Source organism: Salpingoeca rosetta (assembly GCF_000188695.1).
Source record: "Salpingoeca rosetta unplaced genomic scaffold supercont1.5, whole genome shotgun sequence".
In the NCBI taxonomy this organism is placed as follows: Eukaryota; class Choanoflagellata; order Craspedida; family Salpingoecidae; genus Salpingoeca; species Salpingoeca rosetta.
The window spans coordinates 1,968,644-1,988,183 of record NW_004754929.1 but is presented as its reverse complement, the minus strand read 5'-3'; the positions used below and the strand labels follow the sequence as shown (position 1 = coordinate 1,988,183).

The window sequence follows — 19,540 nt, the reverse complement described above, 5'->3', positions numbered from 1 at the left end:
TGCACAGATCACAGCAGGGCCGTGGACCTTTGGGAGATATGGGGTGCATGAGGGAGGATGGTGGTGGTGTTGGGGTGAGGAAAGGCAAGTGATGCGTGATCACGCATGACGCATCATGATGCATGCACGCTGTAAGGTTTCCATTGTACACACCTAGCAGCAAAGATGAACAAGCGCACACACAAGCAAGCACACTCACGCACAAGCACACGCACACGCACAAGCACACACACACACTCACTCACGCATACACACACGCACTCACGCACACACACACGCACTCACGCACACGCACAAGCACACGCACAAGCACACGCACAAGCACACGCACAAGCACACGCACAAGCACACGCACACACACACACGCACACTCACGCACACACAAACCTCATCGCTCAGACAGAGGTCCGTAAGGTTGTACACGGGGGTGTCGACAGGCTTTGCGTCATCAAACACAACCGGGTTGTGGCGATGGGGCTGCGGTGTAACAAAGAGGTTGTAGTGGTGATCATTGTGGAAAACGATTGCAGACGGTCCGTGTGAGGCAAAGCACAACCAAACGCAGAAGCACACAGACACACAAGCAAGCACGCACGCACACACGCTCACCAAATACACACTTCCACGTCCACACGCACACCAGACGCACACATACCTTGAGCGGGCCGTCACGCTCGTGGGCTGCGCCAATGTTTGGATAGACGGTCACCCCCGTGGCGCGAACACGCACGTCATCAACAATGATGTCGCGATCGCGGATGATATAGCTGAACTCCCGCTTGTACCGCTGCTCAAATGCTTCGCGGAAGAGGCCAATTTGCTCTTCCTCGCCCTCAACCACACGCGGGGACACGCGCACGAGCTCAGAGGGGCAGATCATCATGGCAAAGTCGGTCTTGTGGTAGCGCATGTTCAGGAACGGCTCGACTGGCAGCAATACGCGGTGGTGTGAAAGGAAACAGCAGCGGCGTGTAATGTGGAGGTGAGAAGCACACCACACGCCTGCGACATGGCAGACAAGCACACCACACGCTTGCGACATGGCAGGTGGCTGCCTACACCTGCACGCACGTGCACACGGATCCGCACGCGTATGCACGCACTGCCACCGGACAAGAACCACTGCGACCGCTATCATGTGAGCTGAACGCACCAACAATCTTGTCGTCGGCAAACCCTTGCTCCTTCAAGGCATCCACGGCCTTGGCTGTGAGCTCGCCTAGTGTCTTCCACAGGGATGCGTTGTTCTCCGGTTTGAAAATGGCGGCACTCGGCTGCTGCTCCTCCTTCACCACATCCGCAGCGGCAAGCCCATACGCTGTGTTGGAAGGGGCACAAAGAGAGAGAGAGTGTGTGTGTGTGTGTGTGTGTGTGAAAGGAGGGGGCAAGACTCGTGTCGCACACACACACGCACACGCACACACACGCACACACGCACACACACGCACACACACACACACACGCACACACACACAGACCCTGACGTGCGGTACCTGAGAGGATGCCAGAGTACTTTGAGACGTGGATGCGGGTCATGCCGAGCGAGCGGGCAATGGCACACGCGTGCTGCCCACCAGCGCCGCCAAAACACGCCAGCACGTGATTGGCGATGTTGTGGCCCTTCGACTGCGTGAGAGAGCGGATGGGCCGGCACATGGCCTCGTTTGCCACCCGAATAAACCCAAGCGCAACCTGATGCAAGACAAGGTGGTTGGGGGCGGTGGTGGTGATGGATGCGAGGGGGGGGGGGTAATTGTGAGTGGAAATGTGTGAATACATGCACAACCATTGCAGTCCAAAGTGTTGTGCAGAATGCATGGCATGGTTCTACCACCAGTACAAGAATGTTTCGGTCAAACCACACACGCGCGCAGGAATGCAAACAGGGATGCAACCGCAAACGCACAAACATTCATAAACATGCACGACCACGCAAGATAGAGTGTTTGCGTACGTCATATTTGCTGAGTGGCTTGAAGCTGCTGCCTTGCGCTTCCTTCAGATACGCATTCACTTCCTCGGTCAGCTCCTCAAATGCCTGCCAACGGAATACAAACCAAAAGCAGGCGCGAGTAGGATGTGATGTGCCATGATAGCACGTGTGAGAAGCAATGCGACAACCCACCACCACAGCAACGCTCGAGCGCACGCGTCGTACACGCACGCTCACGCACGCACATGCACGCTCACGCACGAACACACACGCTCACAGAATGCACACACACGCACGCACACACACACACATACGTGTAACAAGGAGCAGCACCTTGTGGGAGGCGTCAACATCGAGTGGCTGATCGTAGTTTGGACCAAAGATCTTGGGGAAGTCGTCCGGGATCAGCCGCCCAGTCACTGCACACGCACACAGTGGGAATGGTTGCGTGAACGCAAACGTAAATGGGAAGGCTGAAGCCTGTCAAGTGCATACTTCAGACCACAACTCAGCACATCGCCACGCAGTTCAACCCGCAGTCCATCCCCACGCGCAATCACCATGCCCTTACCGAGGTTAGCGTCCGTGATGGCGAGGTGGCCACCCTTGCGGTAGCAAACGGGACCAGGCTCAGACCCAACGCTCTCCGGGCCGACAACAAACCGCCCGCTGCGGAAGAAACACCGCGACCCGCCCCCAGAGGCAACCTGGGGTGGTCGTGTGTGTGTGTGTGTGTGTGTGTGTGTGTGTGTGTGTGTGTGTGTGTGTGTGTGTGTGTGTGTGTGTGTGTGTGTGTTTTGTGTTGGGTTGGATGTTAAATCGAGCGTTGGTCTCGCATGGAACCCAACATCATGGTGAGCGATGACACGGGTGAGATGGTGGAGTGCACGTACGGTTTGGATGTCCATTTGCGGAGCCTGGATCATGATGCCTGCAAGCACCGTCTCAAACACGTGCTCGTACACGCCGCCATATCGCGACACCTGAGCGTACACGACAGGAAAGATGGCGGATGAGCCACAACAGTATGATGGCGCAACGAACAAATGCACAAGGCGTACAACATATACACACACATCACCAGCCGCACAGAGGATACAGTTCACAATGCGCGTGCAAGCAGCACACTTACAACCCGTGCACAACAAAGACCACAGGCACAGGTTCACTCAAAACACGCACATCTGTGGATGTGCCACCCATGTCGAACCCAATGACAGGCTGCTTCTTGTCGGTGTCGTATGCGGTGAGGGCATAGCCAACAACGCCACCGGCAGGGCCAGACACGATTGCGCGCGAGCCAACAAAGCTCTCCATGGGCGTGAGGCCGCCATCAGATTGCATAAAGAGCACGCTCACGCCCTCCAGGTTGTTCTTGAAGCCGGAAGAGAATGACGCAATGTAGCGCTTGATGCATGGGGTGAGGTAGGCGTCTGCACAGGCCGTGTAGCCGCGAGGAACAATGCGAGACATCTGCATCACCTCGCTGGAGAGCGACACGTGCTCAAAGCCAATCTCTTGCGCAATCTTGCCCACTTGCTGCTCGTGTGTGCTGTGGAGGTAGGAGTGCATGAGCACAACGGCAAGACTGCGAATGCCGGCGTCGTACACGGTCTGCAGGTCACGCCGGACCTCATCAAGATCAAGGGGCCTCTCCTCCTGCAAACGTATGCCAGGGTCGTGTGTGTTGTGTGTGCATGTTTGGGTTGTGAGTGTGAGTGTGTGTGTTTGTGAGTGTGTGGTGTGTGCGCGTGTGTGTGTGTGTGTGTGTGTGTGCGCGCGCGTGTGTGAAGTATGTTGTTAAGCTATTGCATGGATTGTGAGAGTGTGCACGCATGACCTTGCACTGTGGCAAATATGAGGCATGGGCTTTCATTACAATGGCAGTGAGACCACACAAACGTTACCTTCAGGTGCTCGCCAGTGACAGATTCGATTTCGCCGTCTTCGCACAGGATGACGCGCCCCGACACTTCCACAACCTGTGTGTTGTGCAACACCACGCACACGCACGTGTGCAGGGAATACGCGGACGGGAGGGCGCGTGTGGTTCGTGCAGGGAACAAAGTGTGAGACAAAGAGAAAGTGATTGGTGCAACCAGCAGACGTGGCCTTGTGATGGTGTGCGTGATGGTCTCAGCACATTGTTACATTGTTCGCACATGTAGAGGGTGTTCAGGATGGAAGGTGCAACACACCTGCGAGTAGAGCACTTCTGGCACTTCAATCTTCAGGTCAAAGATCTTTGGGCGCGACTGGTTGCCAATGTGCAGCAGGTCGCGCAGGCCCTGTTGGTAACAAGTGTCGTGCGCGGTGAGACAATGAGCGGCAGGCTTGTTGCGTGGCACACACGCATGGCAGTGCAAGCTCGCTCGCAGCGGCACATGCACACGGAATGGTTGCACACTCAGCACACACTCAGCACACATATACACGCACTTGCACGCACACATGCACAGTGCACGCGAAGCATGGAGCGCACCTTGGTGATGACCAGTGCAATGGGCTCCCCTTTGCGTTCGAGAAGGGCGTTGGTGGCAACCGTGGTGGCCATGCGAATGGACTCGATGTTGCTCGTATCAATGGGCTCCCCTTTGGGATGGGGCTTGCCAGTGTGCTGGTATCATCATCCACACAGTAAACCAAGCAACAACAACAAGCAACAACAAGCAACAACAAAGTCAGCTCTCCAGACAAACCCCACACAAGCACATGCACATGCACACAATCACACTGCACACTGCGCACAACCAATACATCGCACGTCATCAGACTGCACACACAAGCACACACAAGAAGCACACGCACCTTCTCCAGGATGCGTCGAATGGCTTCAGTGGGCGCGTCCTCGTAGCCGCTGTCCACTGACAGCAGCTTCATGACCGTGCGCTCGCCATTGGGCAGCTCCGCATACACGTCCGTGAACGTGCCACCACGGTCGATGGAGAAGCGGAAGCCCCGCCGCTTGCTGCTCTTGTTGTCTTCGCTCATGCTGATGGTTGGCGTTCGTGCAGTGTGATGACGTGCGATGTATTGGTTGTGCGCAGTGTGCAGTGTGATTGTAGAGAAATAGCGTATGCTTTCCTGTAATTTTCGCTGTCCGCCTGTTGTTGGAGGACGGGCGAGCGGACGAGAAGCAAGGAGCAGCGTTGTGCTGTTGTTGTGTTGTGGTGTGTTGCGAGTGAGACGGACGCTGACCATGCAGACGTCACGGTGGTTGCTGGTGGGGGTGAGCGCTGTGTATACACTGGCAGTGTTGGGGGTCGGTGTTTGGTTTGTGGGCAGGTATCAGGGTACCGCGGACACCGTGGTTGGCGCAGATGGCGTGCCGCAGCACATGCACGACCGTCACCACAACCACCACCACCAGCAACGAGCTTACACGCTGGAGGAAGGTTTGAAGCAGCTGCTGCTTCTTCCCGGGTCGAGCGAGGAGCAGGGTGAAGACGACAGGCCACGCAACGTGCCAAGGTTACACTGGGAGCCGCAGAACAGCAGCGTTGTTGCTGGGCAAGCCTGTCAACACTGCCCGGTGGAAATTCCGCGCATCATCCACCAGACGTGGAAGACCGAGGAGTTGCCATACCTGGCGCAGTCGAGCGTGGAATCGTGGCAGCGGCTGAACAAGGGCTACGAGTATCGCTTCTACACGGACGATGACATTGCAGCATACATGGAGAAGAACCACCCCAACCTCGTGAACACGTGGAACCGCATGAAGCCCATCCACCGCGCAGATCTCTTCCGCTACGTCATCTTGCACGATGTGGGCGGCTACTACGCGGACATTGATGTCACATTGCAGACGCCACTGGACGACTGGCCGCTGTACGTGTGGCGTGAGGCTTGAGAGTGGGGTGAGAAAGGTCTTCTTCTTCTTCTTCTTCTTCTTCTTCTTCTTCTTCTTCTTCTTCTTCTTCTTCTTCTTCTTCTTCTTCTTCTTCTTCTTCTTCTTCTTCTTCTTCTTCTTCTTCTTCTTCTTCTTCTTCTTCTTCTTGACCCTTTTCCTTTGCTTTCGCTGCTGTTGCTGTTGCTGCTTCTTCTTCTCTAACTTTGCCTTTCTCGGTTGTAATGGTGAGGAATCACATCCACGCACATGCACCCACATCCACGCACATACACCCACGTACACGCACATGCACACACGTACACGGTCATGCTCACACCCCTTTACATTCGTGCCTACTCATATGCCCGCCATGATGCGCAAACAATGGCAGGAAGCACAACATTCATTACAGCGCAGCTGTCATTGTGGGGTTTGAGATCATCACGCAACGGCCAGACTGGAAGCAGTGGTTTTCTCGGCAGTATCAAATGTATGTCACACCATTGCAATGCACCTTGTTATGGTGGTTTGAAGGCCGTCACCATGACCCTGCTGTTGCTCGCGGTGCTGTTTCTTCTCTCCTCCATAGCGCGACGCCTGTGCTGCGTCTTAAATTGCTGCGCAAGTCGCCACCTGTCCCAATTGCCACGTCAACACCCCCCCCCCCGCTTCCTCTGCTTCCCTCATTGTCTCTCCGGTGTGTGTGGTGGTGTGTGTTTCCCCCGATTCCAGGTGCCAGTGGACAATGGCTGCTGCACCTGGACATGAGATCTTCGCTCGCACCATCGGCATCATCAACGAGAACTTCAAGTCTCTCTCAGACACGGACATCGAAACCATGAGGTTGTGGTGTGTGTCTGTGTGTGTGTGTGTGTGTCTGTCTGTGTGTCTGTGTGTCTGTGTGTCTACCTGTGCGAGGGATCTGGCCAGTGCAAGTCCGTTCGAGCTCACGCCGTCAGTGCGACTGCGCCCGCCTGTGCCCGCGACTGCCACTCGCCCGCAGCGCCGTGAAGCTGACGGGCCCTGCCGTGTGGAGCGATGCGGTAACGAGTCACCTCCATGACCACTACGGTGTTGCTTTTGGACAAGGAATGTTCACGGACGACAGACTGCGAGACAACTACGTGCTCAGTACGTGTATTTGCGCCTGTATCTGTGTCTGTGTCTGTACCTGTGTGTCTGTGCCTGTGCCTGTGTGTCTGTGTCTGTACCTGTGTGTCTGTGCCTGTGCCTGTGTGTCTGTGTCTGTACCTGTGTGTCTGTGTCTGTACCTGTGTGTCTGTGCCTGTGCCTGTGTCTGCACGTGGGTGCACAATTGCCAGCACCTGTTCCTTCCGTGCACCAATTCCACGTCACTCACACGCTTGCATCAACGTGCATGCATCTACGCACCCTCCCCACCACCTTCTTGTACTCCTCCAGTTGGTGATGTGCTGCTGATGCCCATGCGCTCCTTTGCCGTCGGCAGCGCAGGATACTTTGTGAGTTCGTCGTGCACGCGTGTGTGCATGTATGTGTGTGTGCATGTATGTGTGCATGTATGTGTGCATGTATGTGAGTGTCTGCCCACGGTGTGGAATGAGCTTGCGGTGCCGCTTCAGCATCATGCACACGCGTCAAGCAGCGCAGCACGCACACAACATGACACACAACACACAACGCATGACACACGCCAACAAACACACCTTCGCGTGCGCAGCCGCCATCGTCGTTTGAGTGGTCAGACCAGCTTGTGACCCACGGGTTTCAGGGCTCCTGGAAGAAAAACCCAAATCCTCAATACGTCGGTATGTCACTCTTTCCTCCCCACGCCCATGTCACCCCCGTGTGCAATGCGCACTGACGAGCATCATCGTATTCTTGTGTGGTTGCGGAACAGCGAGTTGACAAAGCCCCTCCACGTGCTCTGATTCGCATTGGAGCGCATCACAACTGCTTCTCTCACGTCTGCGTGTGTCTCTCGCCTTTCCTCCTCCCACCCGCTTAACCCCTGATAGATTTTGGGCAAGAGGAGGCTGTCATTCCGTTTGTGCCGCTGGAACGAACGTCCACTGCAGTCCTCCTGAGCGCCAAATACGGGATCCAAGGACAGCCTTCAACGCCGCTGACGTCACCGTACATGGAGCCGCTCGAAAATCTCTTTGACGGCAGCACAGACACCAAGTGGCTTGGCTACCACGACTTTACCGGTGTGTGTGTGTGTATGTGTGTGTGTGGACGTTTGCGAGAGTGTTTGCGTGTGTGTGTGTGTGTGTGCGTGGCGTGTGTTTGCGTGTGTGTGTGTGTGCGCGTGTGCGTGTGTGTGTGCATGTTTACACATGTCATGCGTTGTTGTGATTTCCTGTTCCACACTACTCATCACTTCCACATCGCACCGTCGTACCTCGACTACAGGCGAGGCTCCGCCTTCAGCAAATGTCACCATCGCCCTCTATCCACGCCAGTACGCACAGCTGCGCGAATATGAACTCGTCTCCGGAAACGACATGCCAAACCGTGACCCCGTCACGTGGTACGTATGTGCGTGTATGTGTGTGTGTGAGGGGGGGAGTGGGTGCATGTCTGTGTGTAGGTGTGTGCATGTGCATGTGTGTGTGTGTGTGCATGTGTGTGCGTGTGTGTCTGTGTCTGTGTCTGTGGGTGTGTGCGTGTCTGTGTGCATGTTTGTGTCTGTCTGTCTGTGGGTGGTGGCTGCTGTATGCTTTGGGTGCAGATGAATTGCTCTTGGCCTTGCGCTGTCACTCGCACTTGGTCTCACCCATGTGTGTCTGTGCGTGCGCGTGCAGGCAAGTTGTGTGTGTCGGAGAGCACGATGTCGAGACAGTCATTCACAGCAACGACGGCGCTGTCTTCACTGATCGAGTGCAAGCGAAAGCCTTCAGGTGCAAAGACCCGTAGCCAGAAGAGCGGAAGGGGGTTGGAGTTTAACTGGGCCGTCGTTGCATTGTGTTATTTTGGCAGTGTATCACGATGTGTGACATGACTGCACAATCAAAGTGCATTGTGTGCAGCACACGTACGCTTCGTGTAGTTGGTCACGTCTGCTCACGTGTATCTCCTGTTGTGGTGTTCCTGCAGGGTGGCCATGATGGCGGTGTGTCGCTCGTTTGTGTTTGTGTTTAAGCAAGTCGTGAACCCACACAAGGTGCGTTGCTTCTGCGGGATTGGTGCTGTGTCAACCTGCATGCTTCTAGCGACATGCGCTTGTGTCTGCTGGTTTTGCTCGCATGCGTGTGTGTGTGTGTGTCTGTGTGTATGTGTGTGTGTGTCTGTGTGTGTGTCTGTCTGTCTGTGTCTGTCTGTCTGTGTCTGTCTGTCTACCAATTTGCGTTTGCGCATGTTCTGACTCGCTTGGGGGTGCACGTGTGCGACTCGTGCTTGTGTGTGCTTGCACGTTGCTGCGGTAGGTTGACTGCCTCCAGCTGACGGCGCTGCGGCTGACTGATCTCACGCCAGCGCGACCGAGTGAACCAGGTGATCACCGCATTACGCACACGTTGTATCACACGCACACGCGCACACACGCACGCACACGCCATGTCCCGCGCTCGCGTGTATTTCTTCGTGCGAGTGCTTCGGTTGCGGCTGTGCTTGTGGGATGACGATTCGCGTGCTCACGTGTGTTTCGTGTGTGCAGAGTGCGAGTCGACGTCGTTTGGGCAGTTGTGCACGTGCTGTACGCTGGACATCCGCGGCAGCGAGGGCGCCATGAACGTTCTCGATGAGAGCCTGTCGACGCATTGGAAGGCATCTTGGCCAGCAGCCATCTCCCCTGATGATGGCGGTGGTCTTGAATTGCGGCCATCGCTGCGATTTGTGTTTTCTGGCGGTGCGCGTCGCGTTAGCGGATATGAGCTGGCCCCTGCGGGCGACGAACGGGCCATGGACCCGGCCGCTTGGTGAGCGACTGCTGCTGTTTAAGTTATTGTTGTTGTTGTTGTTGTTGTTGTTGTTGTTGTTGTTGTTGTTGTTGTTGTTGTTGTTTGTTTGTTTGTTTGTTTGTTGTTGTTGTTGTTGTTGTTGTTGTTGTTGTTTGTTTGTTGTTGTTGTTTAAGTTGTTTGTTGTTGTTGTTGTTTGTTTGTTGTTGTTGTTTGTTTGCATTCTGCTCACGATCCAGCCACTTTGTGTGTCCATCTTGCAGGCGTGTTGTTGGCAAGCGAGACGAGAAAGAGCAGCGGTGGGAGCAGGTGGATATTCGGTCCGGTGCCGTCTTTGAAGAGCGAGCAGCTCCACTTCGGTTTCACTTCGAGCAAACGCGACCATTTGCTGTGTTGGAGTGGCAGCTGTTGTCAGCGCACAACAGCACGCATCCGCAGTGCGTGGATGGCACGCGCTTCTGCGTCCAGCTGGCGCGGTTTTCGTGGCTGTTTGATGACGAAGACGGTCAAGCCGAGTCCAATAGACAATAGAGCAATGACAATGACAATGATTACAGTGCTGCTGCTGCTGCTGCTGGTGATGGTGTTGGTGATTGATGGTGGTTGATGATTCGGTTGTCGTTTTCTCTGCTGTCGTGCGTTGTGGTGGTGACCGCTTATGTCTGTGGAATTCAAAGTTCTAGCTCGACTCATTGTAGCAGTAGTCAACGTTGTACAACTTCATGACGCTGTCCGCAGCTGTTTGTGGCCTTTTTCTCTTTTCGGTGCTTTTACACCATGTTTGTAAGGTTTGTGTCTGTGGACCAGCAGATTATGGTCGTGCGGGGAACGATTTGAGGAGGCTTATGTGCATCTATGTGTTGGGCATTGGAGGGGGGAGGCGATGCTGGAACAACACCGCACAACTGTTGGAAAAGAACCAAACAGACCAACATCATTCCCTTTTGTTATTTGTTCTTTTTCTTCGCATTCTGTATTGTGTGCGTGTCAGTGGAAGCCGTTTGCCCTGAAGCAATGACGGGAAGCAGTCTTCACGGGCTTGGTCGTGTATAACACCAGGATCGACCGCGAGTCGATGCAGCCTGTACTAGGATACGCCATTTCATATCCTGGAGACTCCTTTTTTTATCTTTTTTTCTGCTTCCTTCGGCTTGCCTCGCCTTCATCACGCGACGCCTCCGATACACGATGACACCAGCCAACATCCACCTTGACATCACCGTACACGACACGAACTCCACAAGTGCCGAACTTCCATGACGCGGTCACATTGCTTTATTGAGAACCAAATGCACGCGTCAAAAGACCGTATTCCAGTGAAAACGAACGACCACACACACACACACACACACACACACACACACACACACACACACACACACACACACACACACACACCGCAGGCCAACTACTCCTGCGAGTACGACCGCTTGCTGCGCTTGGTCGAGTTCTTCCCCTTCTTCTTGGACGCACGGCGCTTTGCAGCCTTGTCCTGCTTCTTCGGCGTTGTCGACTGTTTCTTGGCCTTTGCCGCCTTTCCCTTCTTCTTTGCGTCAGCACCTTTCCTTGCGGACCCAGGCGTGCTGCCCGCACCGCCACTCTTCCTCGCCACATCCTTTGCGTCCTCTTGCGCCACAGCACCATCATCCTCATCCTCGTCACCACCATCCTCGTCAGTATGCATGGCGTCGCCACCGGGCCCCGCACCACCCTGCTGCTGCTGCTGCTGCTGCTGCTGCTGCTCACCTGTGATGTCTTCGACAATGGCGCCCTCGTCGGCGAGACCCGGCTCAACGTCGACGTCTTTCGGCGCACTCACCGACACACCGGCAACAGCTGGGTTCATCAACTTCAGCACAATCCTGCAACACCATGCAAATGCACACACGTGAGCGTTTCGCACGTGATGCGCGGCTGGCAGCAGGCAATCGCAACAGCACCTGAGCGCACACATCCACGCACGCGCAAAACCGCCCGCAAACAGAAAAGCGCTCGCAAGCAATGCTGACCTGCGTCGCTGGGCGTCTGATTCGTCAACCTGGATGAGCACCTGCACCTCATCAAACACTTTGAAGGTCGTGGCCTGCAAGCAACAGCACCCCGGTCAGCCAAGCCACGGAGAGGACGCGACAGTCACACGTGCCACAGACGCGGACAGGCAGACAATGGCAGACACAGACACAAACACACACACACTTGTGTACACACACACAGATTTGTGCACACACACACAGACACACACACACACAGACACACAGACATACACAGACACACAGACAGACACACAGACACAAACACACACACACACACATACACACACACACACACACACACACACACACACACACACACACGAACCTGGCCGCCATCTGCGGGCGTGACGTCCAGCGTGAGCTGTTCTGCATCAAATTTGAGCGTTGGCGCCGTCTTCGATGAATCGATGGGGTCAAAGTACACGGGGCCCTCCACGCCAAACGTTGGCACCAGGACCTGCACTGCATTCTTCCGCACGCGCGTCACGTAGCCAGTCGCAGCCGTGGGGCGCCCCTACACATAACGAATAGCACGTGCACGCGCGCGTGTGTGCGCGTGCGTGTGTCGGTACAGGCGTGAGCGTAAGTCTGTCGCAAGTGACAAAGAAGAAACGGCACAACAGCAACCCGTCAACACCACACCCATCCCACGGACACGCATCACCACCAAACCTCAAGTCTCCCCATCCGACCTTGAAGTAGACGCAGCACTGGAGCTCGGTAGACGCGCGCGCTGCGTATTGCGCCATGCGGTTGCGAATGTTCAGTCCATCACACACGCTCGACACCTTGTCCTGCAAATTACCAAAGGAATAAAGGGAGGGGGATAGAGGGGTGTGAGTCGCCTGCGCGTGTGGATGACTACAACGGCGGCTGTGCGCAACCACGTGACTGCACGTCTGCATGGGCGTGCATGCGCAAATGGCTGTGGTTGTGTATGTGCGCGTGTGTGCGTTTGTAAAATTGTTTGCATGCAGGCCCGGGGCACCTTGTCAAGGAGGTCTGGATAGGTGATGTCTGCTCCAATCGACGCGGCGAGGAGACGATGCACGAGCACATCAGCATACCTGCACACGGCGAGAAGCACGCAGTTCGGGAAGGAGGGTCAACACGCGCAAAGCCACTGCACTGCACATGACACAGTGTACAATAACGACACACACACACACACACACACACACACACACACACACACACACACGCATTTCCACCTTCGAATTGGAGATGTGAAATGGGTGTAGATGGGGGAGGCAAGACCGTAATGCTTGAATTCAGTCTGGGGAACAGTGCCCGAGCTGAAATACACGGCTTGCATCATGCAGCGGGTCGCCTGGAACGAGGGGCGGGGCCAAAAAACAAAACAAAACAAAACCACAAACGAACAAACACGCATCACACAAACGAAGGGGTCGAGGGAAAGCAAAGAGACAGCTTGAGCAAAATCTCAGCACAGGCAACGGCAGATACAGCAGCAACATGCATCCAAGTCCAATTCAAAGCGCGCAAGCACATGCCCCTCAAACACGTACCAGCATGCGCAGGAGGGTGCGGAGGTAGGGCTTGCCCTCTGGGGCGGCGCGGTCCAGGGAGACAGCAAGCTCCTTTGAACTCGCAGTGCTCAGCTCAACACCAGCAACATGCGCCTGCACACGCAACGCACAGAGGTTTCAGTCACGCAAAGCACACATCACATTACATTACATCACACCACACACACACACACACACACGCACACACACACGCACACGCACACACACACACACACACACACACACACACACACACACACACACACACACGCACCGCCTTGAGGAGGGGTTCAAAGTTTGCTGGTGGCGGGGACGGGTGACGACGAAGAACAGCGCACTGCGGAAAGTGGCGGAAAATGTGCTCAGCGGTCGACACATTGGCCAACAGCATAAACTCCTGCACCCACGAGTGAGCACACACGTACAACCGCGCACACGTGTCGAGTCATTAATAGCCGCGAGTGTCAGCAAGAGCAACAGGAACATTCACTCAGGCAGGATCGCAGTCATGCAACACCAGCAGCAACAGCGCACCTCGACCATGGAGTTTGTCTCGTACTGCTCCTTGATCTTCATGTCCACGGGGTCGTTGGTCTCGTTGTCCATACTAAAGCGCACCTGTGGCAGAGGAGAAGGAAGAGGAGGAGGAGACACATTGCAACCGCACACATGCACACGTCAGAGAGGGGTACCATGGGGAATATGCGCTTGCGTGTGTGCTTCTGCGCGAGACGCGAGTGTACAGTGCTCGCGAAGGTGTACATGCAACATATGCGCGCGTGTGTGTGTGCGTGCGTGCGTGGGTGGGTGGGTGCGTGTGTCCACAAATGCAAGCATGGACCTCTGTCGATGCAAGCATGAGGGCGCCACGTTCGATGCGGCGACGGCGCAGTTTCTTCGCCAGAGAGTTGAGAACGCGCAGACCTGCACGCGGTTGAGAGGTTGCGGGGGGGGGGGGAGCGAACGTCGGGGCACGTGAACAACAGCGAGCATGAATCCAGGAGCAAGCAGCCCTCATCGTCAGATGCAAACACACATCAAGCAAGCATAAGAAAGAACGGTCTCACACACGCGCACACGCATGCACACGCATGCACACGCATGCAAAACATGAGGGGAGGAAGGCACGTGTTTCAAGGTAATGTGGCCTCACTCTGTGTGAGCTCGGAGTTGTCCGACTTGTCATCGATGCGCATCTGCGCTTCCGAATACATCATTGCCGACTGCAGACAAGATCAATAACAATAATAGCAGCGGATGGTGGAGCGTGGGAGTGTGAATGGGTGCGTCACACACACACACACACACACACACACACACACACACACACACACACACACACACACACACACACACCACGCCCGCATTCTCGTTGCTTTCTTATCCGAGTGTGTGTGTGTACATGTACGAGACCCTCTGCCTCTATGACAGGGAAGCACACCTTGGACTTGATGATGGACTTGAAAAACTCGGTCGAGACAATCTCAGCCTGCAATGGGGACAACAGTTGTTGGTGTGGCAGCGGTGAGGTCACATCACATAGGATCGACCAGTCACACACTTCCACATCCATCTTCCACATCCACCTTCCACAACCACCTCCCACAACCACCTCCCACGCGCTCTCACTCAATGTCACTCAACCCCCCCTCTCTCTGTCCATCACTGCAGGCGCCTGATTTGCATGCGTGCACCACACCTCTTTGGTGATCTCCCAAACACAGGAGAAGGCAAACCGCTCCTCGCCGCCACGAAGAGAGCACAAGTTCGAGCTGAGCAGCCCAGGAACCATGTCAATCCTGCACACACACACACACGCACACATATGGACACACACACACATAGATAGACACACAGGCACAGGCACAGATACAGACACAGACACAGACACACAGACAAGCACGCAGTAGCGTCACAAAGGATGTGGAGCGAGGGTGGAGCACAAGGGCGCAAAACGTCAGCAAAGCGCGTTGCCACCAGTGCCTACAACTTCGCACCAGTGGTCACCATCACCCCCATCCGAGCAAAAATGCATTCGCCAAACCGCCACCTCCACTGCACTGCAGCCCCCCCCCGGACGTGTCACCACCGACCCGACCTGCGGTCTGCAAGGTACACGGTTGTGCCGCGTTTGGCGGCTTCCTTGTCCAGCGCACTGCCTGGGCGCACAAAGTACGTCACATCTGCAATGTGCACCCCAATCTGGTGTGGCGCGGAGGAAGTGTGCATATGGACGCAGGGGTGAGCAGCCACAAGACAGACAACACAGGGGCAAGGTCCATGCGTGTGTGTGCGCATGCACAGACAGACATAGACAGACATAGACACACATGCATAAACATGCACAGCAGGGGCAGCAAACGCCACAGCACCTCGTAGTTGCCGTTGTCGAGCTCGCGCGCGTGGAGGGCATCGTCAATGTCCGTACATCCTGCAACGCGAATCATATGCGCACATGCGAACACACATACGCACCACACACGCATGTGAACGGTGGAGACCATCAGTTGACCAACACCACGATCGTGCAAAAGCTGCGAGTACGACATCACCTGGCGGGTCGACGGAGCAGATGTTGAGGTGGCGCAGGTCGCGGCGCTTCGCCAACGAGTCTGGGGCATCAGAACACGTCCACGTCTCCGAGGGCAGGCAGCTGCACACATACACACACACGCATACACACACACACACGCACACACACACACGCATACAAGCATGTGCAGGCAGTTATGTGAGGATGATGAAGATGAGGGTGGTTGTTGACCAAGCTCATGGTATGAGGGAGTGAAGGAGTGGTGATAACTGTGGGGCAAACAAAACGCGGCCAACTGATTAATACGCAAGCACAGCGTGATGCTGCAACAACAATGACGACATGACGCAAGTGCATGCGTGTTTGACTGACTCGAGCACGGCCTGGGAAAAGGCCTCGTAAGGGACGTCGTGTTCGAGAAGAACAACCTCCGTCTCCGTTTCCCGGTCGCCAATCGGCCCCAGCCGCCGTACGAAGTGGCCCTGGTGGTATAGGAGTGGGGGGGGGGGGCGGAGGCGATGATGATTGTGGTGTGGGAAGATGATGATGAGCAAAGGGTGGAAGGAGCCATACTGGAATGGACACAACAACGATAGACATGCTCTCACAGCCAAAGTGCACACACACATCTCTCTGCACACACAAACAAACGAACAGCGGCACACCCACCCCCACCCACCCCCACCCACCCACACACACCCACCCCCACCCACCCCCACCCACCCACACACACCCACACACACACACACACACACACGCACACAAAACAAAACAAAACAAAACAATCAAACGAACAAGCACAGTGTGAGTGTGAATGGGCAGCGGACCACTGGGTAGCGCGATTTTGAGGGCCAGGCGTCGATGGCAACAACAATCTGCTGTCCAATCAGCTCGGCAGTCTGGCTCGATTGGATGCGCACATAAGGGATGCGCTCATCCTGTGCAGAGAAGAGCACGTGCGTGTCTGTTGGCCTTGCATCCACAAGCACACCGCAGTACGGCCGCCACCGGCGCCGCACAATGCCAACAATCTTTCCCGTTGGTTTGGGCTCAGACACAACAGCGTCGTCGTCTTCGTCCTCAAGCTTCGTGCTCGTCACTAGCACATTCGCACCGCGCTTCTCCACAACATCTGACGTGATGGTGGTGTTGGTTTGGTTGCAGTGGTGGTTGTAGTCGCAGTAGTCATAGCAGGTGTAGTTGCGTTGTGGGTGTTGTGGTGTTTGAGGGGAAGGGTGGAGGAGTGGAGGAAGCAAAACCCACACACCCACAGCGCCACGCGCGTGCAGACAGACAAAACCAAAGTGAGGGGGTGGGTAGATCAATAGGTGTTTAGATTCATGGTAGAGGCACGCGGCGTGCACCAACATCAACATCGCAAATGCATGTGGAACGAGCAGCAACATGTCGTTCGTACCGAGCGGGGCCTTCCACTCTGCCTTTGGAAGAAGGGAGAGTGCCACAACATCGCCCTGCACAGCCCTGTTCATGTCCCGCCCAATCACAAGCACAGCGTCGTCTCGCCCGCGTACGCGCACAAAGCCCTCGTTTGGATTCTCCCTGCAATCGATGTCAGCGACCCCACGTGAATGCGTATGTGCGAACGAGCGGGTGAGAGTGTGCATTTGTGTTGGAATGTGCGTGTGTGTGTGCGTGTATGCGAGCACGTGTTCATGTTAATGTTTGTGCACGTACACGTGCACATGAACAAGAGTTGCAATACAATGTGAATCGACACATGCCACCACCACCACCACCACGACGAACCTTGATGCTTGGAAGACGCCCTGCAGGTAGACACCGCCCTTGATGCCCTGCTGGATGGCCGTCTCGTTCAGGTACGCATCAAATGGCTCGCTCAGCTCGTCCTCGCGCGCCATCACCCTATAAACACACGTACGTGTACACGCACACACGTGGGTGGGTTTAGGAGCAGGCACCAAAGCAGCAAACCACAAACTCACTTGCATTCTTCGCTCCAAGCTCACACACACACACAGACACAGACACAGACACGCACACACAGACACAGACACAGACACGCACACACACACACACACACACACACACACACGCACAGACACGCACACACACACACACACACACACACGCATACGCTCACGTCACTTGTTGTCAAGGCACAGGCATCGTACTTTGAGAAGGTGTCGCTTGGATATGCGAGCAGATCTTTGACAGCAGGATCATCCACGAATCGGCGCACGTACTCATGTACTGGGCACCCAAGCATTTGTGTATGTGTGTGTGTGTGTGTGCAAGCGAGTTGGATGAAGTTGTACATGTTGCGTGTGAGCAAGAGCAATGCGTGAGCCGTGGTGGTGGTGGTGGTGAGTGAATGCAAAAGCAACGCTGGTGTTCCTGACACCATTCAGCTGCACAAAATCCATCTTCCAACCTCAAAATTGCCCAGTGCATGCGCTGACCTGTGTAACCGGGGATGCCACCGTCAGCGGTCGCCAGCTTCAGGTTTGCGGCGTCATTGGTGAGGAGGATCACCTTGGCGTCCTTGGCAGTGGGCATCACCTGTTTGATGTGGTCGTTGTACCACTTGACGCACACGCGAATGGCGCGATCATTGCGGTCGTTGGGAGACTCGCCCTTGTTCTGCTCCACATACGTGTGCCTGCGTATGGGGTGAGTGAGTGTGTGTGCGTGAGTATGCGAGTGTGTGTGGCGAACATGTTAGTCGTGTGTTAAACGCTGAGGGTACACATACATACACACAGCGAAGCAGTGGCATGTATCGGTAGAAATACGCATTGAAAGTACGCCCTACTTTGAATGTTCGTTGCTGTACACGTAGAAGTGGCGCTTCTTGTCCGAGAGCATGGCACGCACGCGGTTGTAGGCTGCAAGGCTGCGGTGCTTGACCTTCACACACAGTCATACACACACACAAATGCACGAACACAGGCACACAGACACGGACACACACAGACACACAGACACACAGACACACGGTCACACGGTCACATGCACGAACACAGGCACACAGGCGCCACACAGGCAAACAAGCATCATTCGTGGGCAGATGATGTGAGCGAGAGAAATGAGGTTGTGAAGCGCCGGCAGTGCCACCGCAGCTGGTGTCTTTTGACACCTTGATGCATGTGGGCAGTCATCACACCTCATCCAAAACGGTGGAGCAGATGATCACGTTCTTGATGGCCTGGTGCTCCAGCACATCCAGCTGGTGCAGGATGACGTTTGTGTCTGGCAGGATGATTGATGTTGGCTCCAACGTGTCTGGGTTGACGGTGCATGTCGCACATCCTGATTCAACACAGATTCCACGCATGCGAGTTGTGCGTGAGGATTGTGCGTGCGAGTTGTGCGTGCACGTTCCGAGATGATGAACACCACAGTGTGCATTTCCTTCAGACAGACCCTCAAGCACATTCGCAATCAGAGCGATACACACACACACACAATCACACACACACACGTAGCAAAAATGTACGCGATGCGTGTCTCTGCCTCCTTACCTTCTCTCTCTCCCTTGTCTCCCCATTCCCCCTCTCCACACTGTTCTTGCACTTGCAGTATCTCCACCAGCAGCATACCTTGGATGGAGCAGCCGATGTCATCACGGAGGTAGTGTTCCCTGCTCACCGTGAGCACGCGGCCGGACTTTGTCTTCCGAGCAAACTTCTTGGCTCGCAGCATGCTGCCTCTTCTCTCAAACCTGAATTCAGTCGTCGTAACTGATTTCAGTCACACTCCAACGCTGACACAGACACACGCACAACCAAACAAAGCAACACGCACAACCTTTGTTCCTCTCCT

At 55.2% G+C, this 19,540-nt stretch overlaps 3 protein-coding genes across 3 annotated transcripts in view; 1 reads left to right on the top strand and 2 right to left on the bottom strand.

Annotated features, from left to right (window-relative positions):
* PTSG_02507 (5-oxoprolinase) overlaps positions 1–4,988 on the bottom strand; it is a gene marked incomplete at its 3' end in the record, with an annotated part of 9,016 nt that extends 4,028 nt beyond the window's left edge. The window contains exons 1-14 of the mRNA XM_004996942.1: positions 4,742–4,988; positions 4,416–4,550; positions 4,132–4,221; positions 3,841–3,915; positions 3,116–3,592; positions 2,827–2,916; positions 2,505–2,640; positions 2,267–2,352; positions 1,955–2,038; positions 1,494–1,692; positions 1,154–1,318; positions 656–927; positions 388–477; positions 1–27 (exon numbers count right to left, since the gene is read on the bottom strand). The exon at positions 1–27 is cut by the window's left edge and continues 92 nt beyond it. Of these exons, the coding sequence (XP_004996999.1) occupies positions 1–27; positions 388–477; positions 656–927; positions 1,154–1,318; positions 1,494–1,692; positions 1,955–2,038; positions 2,267–2,352; positions 2,505–2,640; positions 2,827–2,916; positions 3,116–3,592; positions 3,841–3,915; positions 4,132–4,221; positions 4,416–4,550; positions 4,742–4,924 (2,109 nt within the window). The remainder of the gene's footprint in view (positions 28–387; positions 478–655; positions 928–1,153; positions 1,319–1,493; positions 1,693–1,954; positions 2,039–2,266; positions 2,353–2,504; positions 2,641–2,826; positions 2,917–3,115; positions 3,593–3,840; positions 3,916–4,131; positions 4,222–4,415; positions 4,551–4,741) is intronic.
* Positions 4,989–5,024: 36 nt separating this feature from the next.
* PTSG_02506 (uncharacterized protein) lies at positions 5,025–10,185 on the top strand. The gene is made up of 13 exons (XM_004996941.1): positions 5,025–5,761; positions 6,154–6,252; positions 6,495–6,605; positions 6,766–6,893; positions 7,185–7,243; positions 7,462–7,549; positions 7,760–7,951; positions 8,157–8,274; positions 8,549–8,644; positions 8,841–8,907; positions 9,170–9,236; positions 9,400–9,661; positions 9,905–10,185. The coding sequence occupies exons 1-13, from the start codon at positions 5,133–5,135 to the stop codon at positions 10,170–10,172; spliced, it is 2,184 nt and encodes a 727-aa protein (XP_004996998.1). The 5' UTR covers positions 5,025–5,132; the 3' UTR covers positions 10,173–10,185.
* A 795-nt stretch (positions 10,186–10,980) lies between these two features.
* Positions 10,981–19,450, bottom strand: PTSG_02505 (mitotic control protein dis3). The gene is made up of 25 exons (XM_004996940.1): positions 19,318–19,450; positions 18,882–19,027; positions 18,531–18,625; positions 18,178–18,377; positions 17,890–17,968; positions 17,504–17,620; positions 17,154–17,296; positions 16,564–16,868; positions 16,109–16,218; positions 15,756–15,856; positions 15,576–15,634; positions 15,302–15,405; positions 14,903–15,002; positions 14,645–14,692; positions 14,357–14,426; positions 14,045–14,127; positions 13,738–13,821; positions 13,478–13,600; positions 13,204–13,317; positions 12,886–13,004; positions 12,663–12,741; positions 12,367–12,468; positions 12,000–12,188; positions 11,651–11,724; positions 10,981–11,503 (listed from the first exon to the last, which is right to left on the bottom strand). The coding sequence occupies exons 1-25, from the start codon at positions 19,418–19,420 to the stop codon at positions 11,050–11,052; spliced, it is 3,201 nt and encodes a 1,066-aa protein (XP_004996997.1). The 5' UTR covers positions 19,421–19,450; the 3' UTR covers positions 10,981–11,049.
* Between the last annotated feature and the right edge of the window lie 90 nt (positions 19,451–19,540).

Excerpts from the sequence above, each read along its gene's own strand:
- PTSG_02506 (XM_004996941.1), top strand. The coding sequence starts at position 5,133 with ATGCAGACGTCACGGTGGTTGCTGGTGGGGGTGAGCGCTGTGTATACA. Across the intron at positions 6,253-6,494 it reads TTTTCTCGGCAGTATCAAAT|GTGCCAGTGGACAATGGCTG; the intron begins GTATGTCACACC and ends CCCCGATTCCAG. Across the intron at positions 9,237-9,399 it reads AGCGCGACCGAGTGAACCAG|AGTGCGAGTCGACGTCGTTT; the intron begins GTGATCACCGCA and ends TCGTGTGTGCAG.
- PTSG_02505 (XM_004996940.1), bottom strand. The coding sequence starts at position 19,420 with ATGCTGCGAGCCAAGAAGTTTGCTCGGAAGACAAAGTCCGGCCGCGTG. Across the intron at positions 17,297-17,503 it reads GGCGTCTTCCAAGCATCAAG|GGAGAATCCAAACGAGGGCT; the intron begins GTTCGTCGTGGT and ends CATCGATTGCAG. Across the intron at positions 14,128-14,356 it reads CAACTCCGAGCTCACACAGA|GTCTGCGCGTTCTCAACTCT; the intron begins GTGAGGCCACAT and ends AACCGCGTGCAG.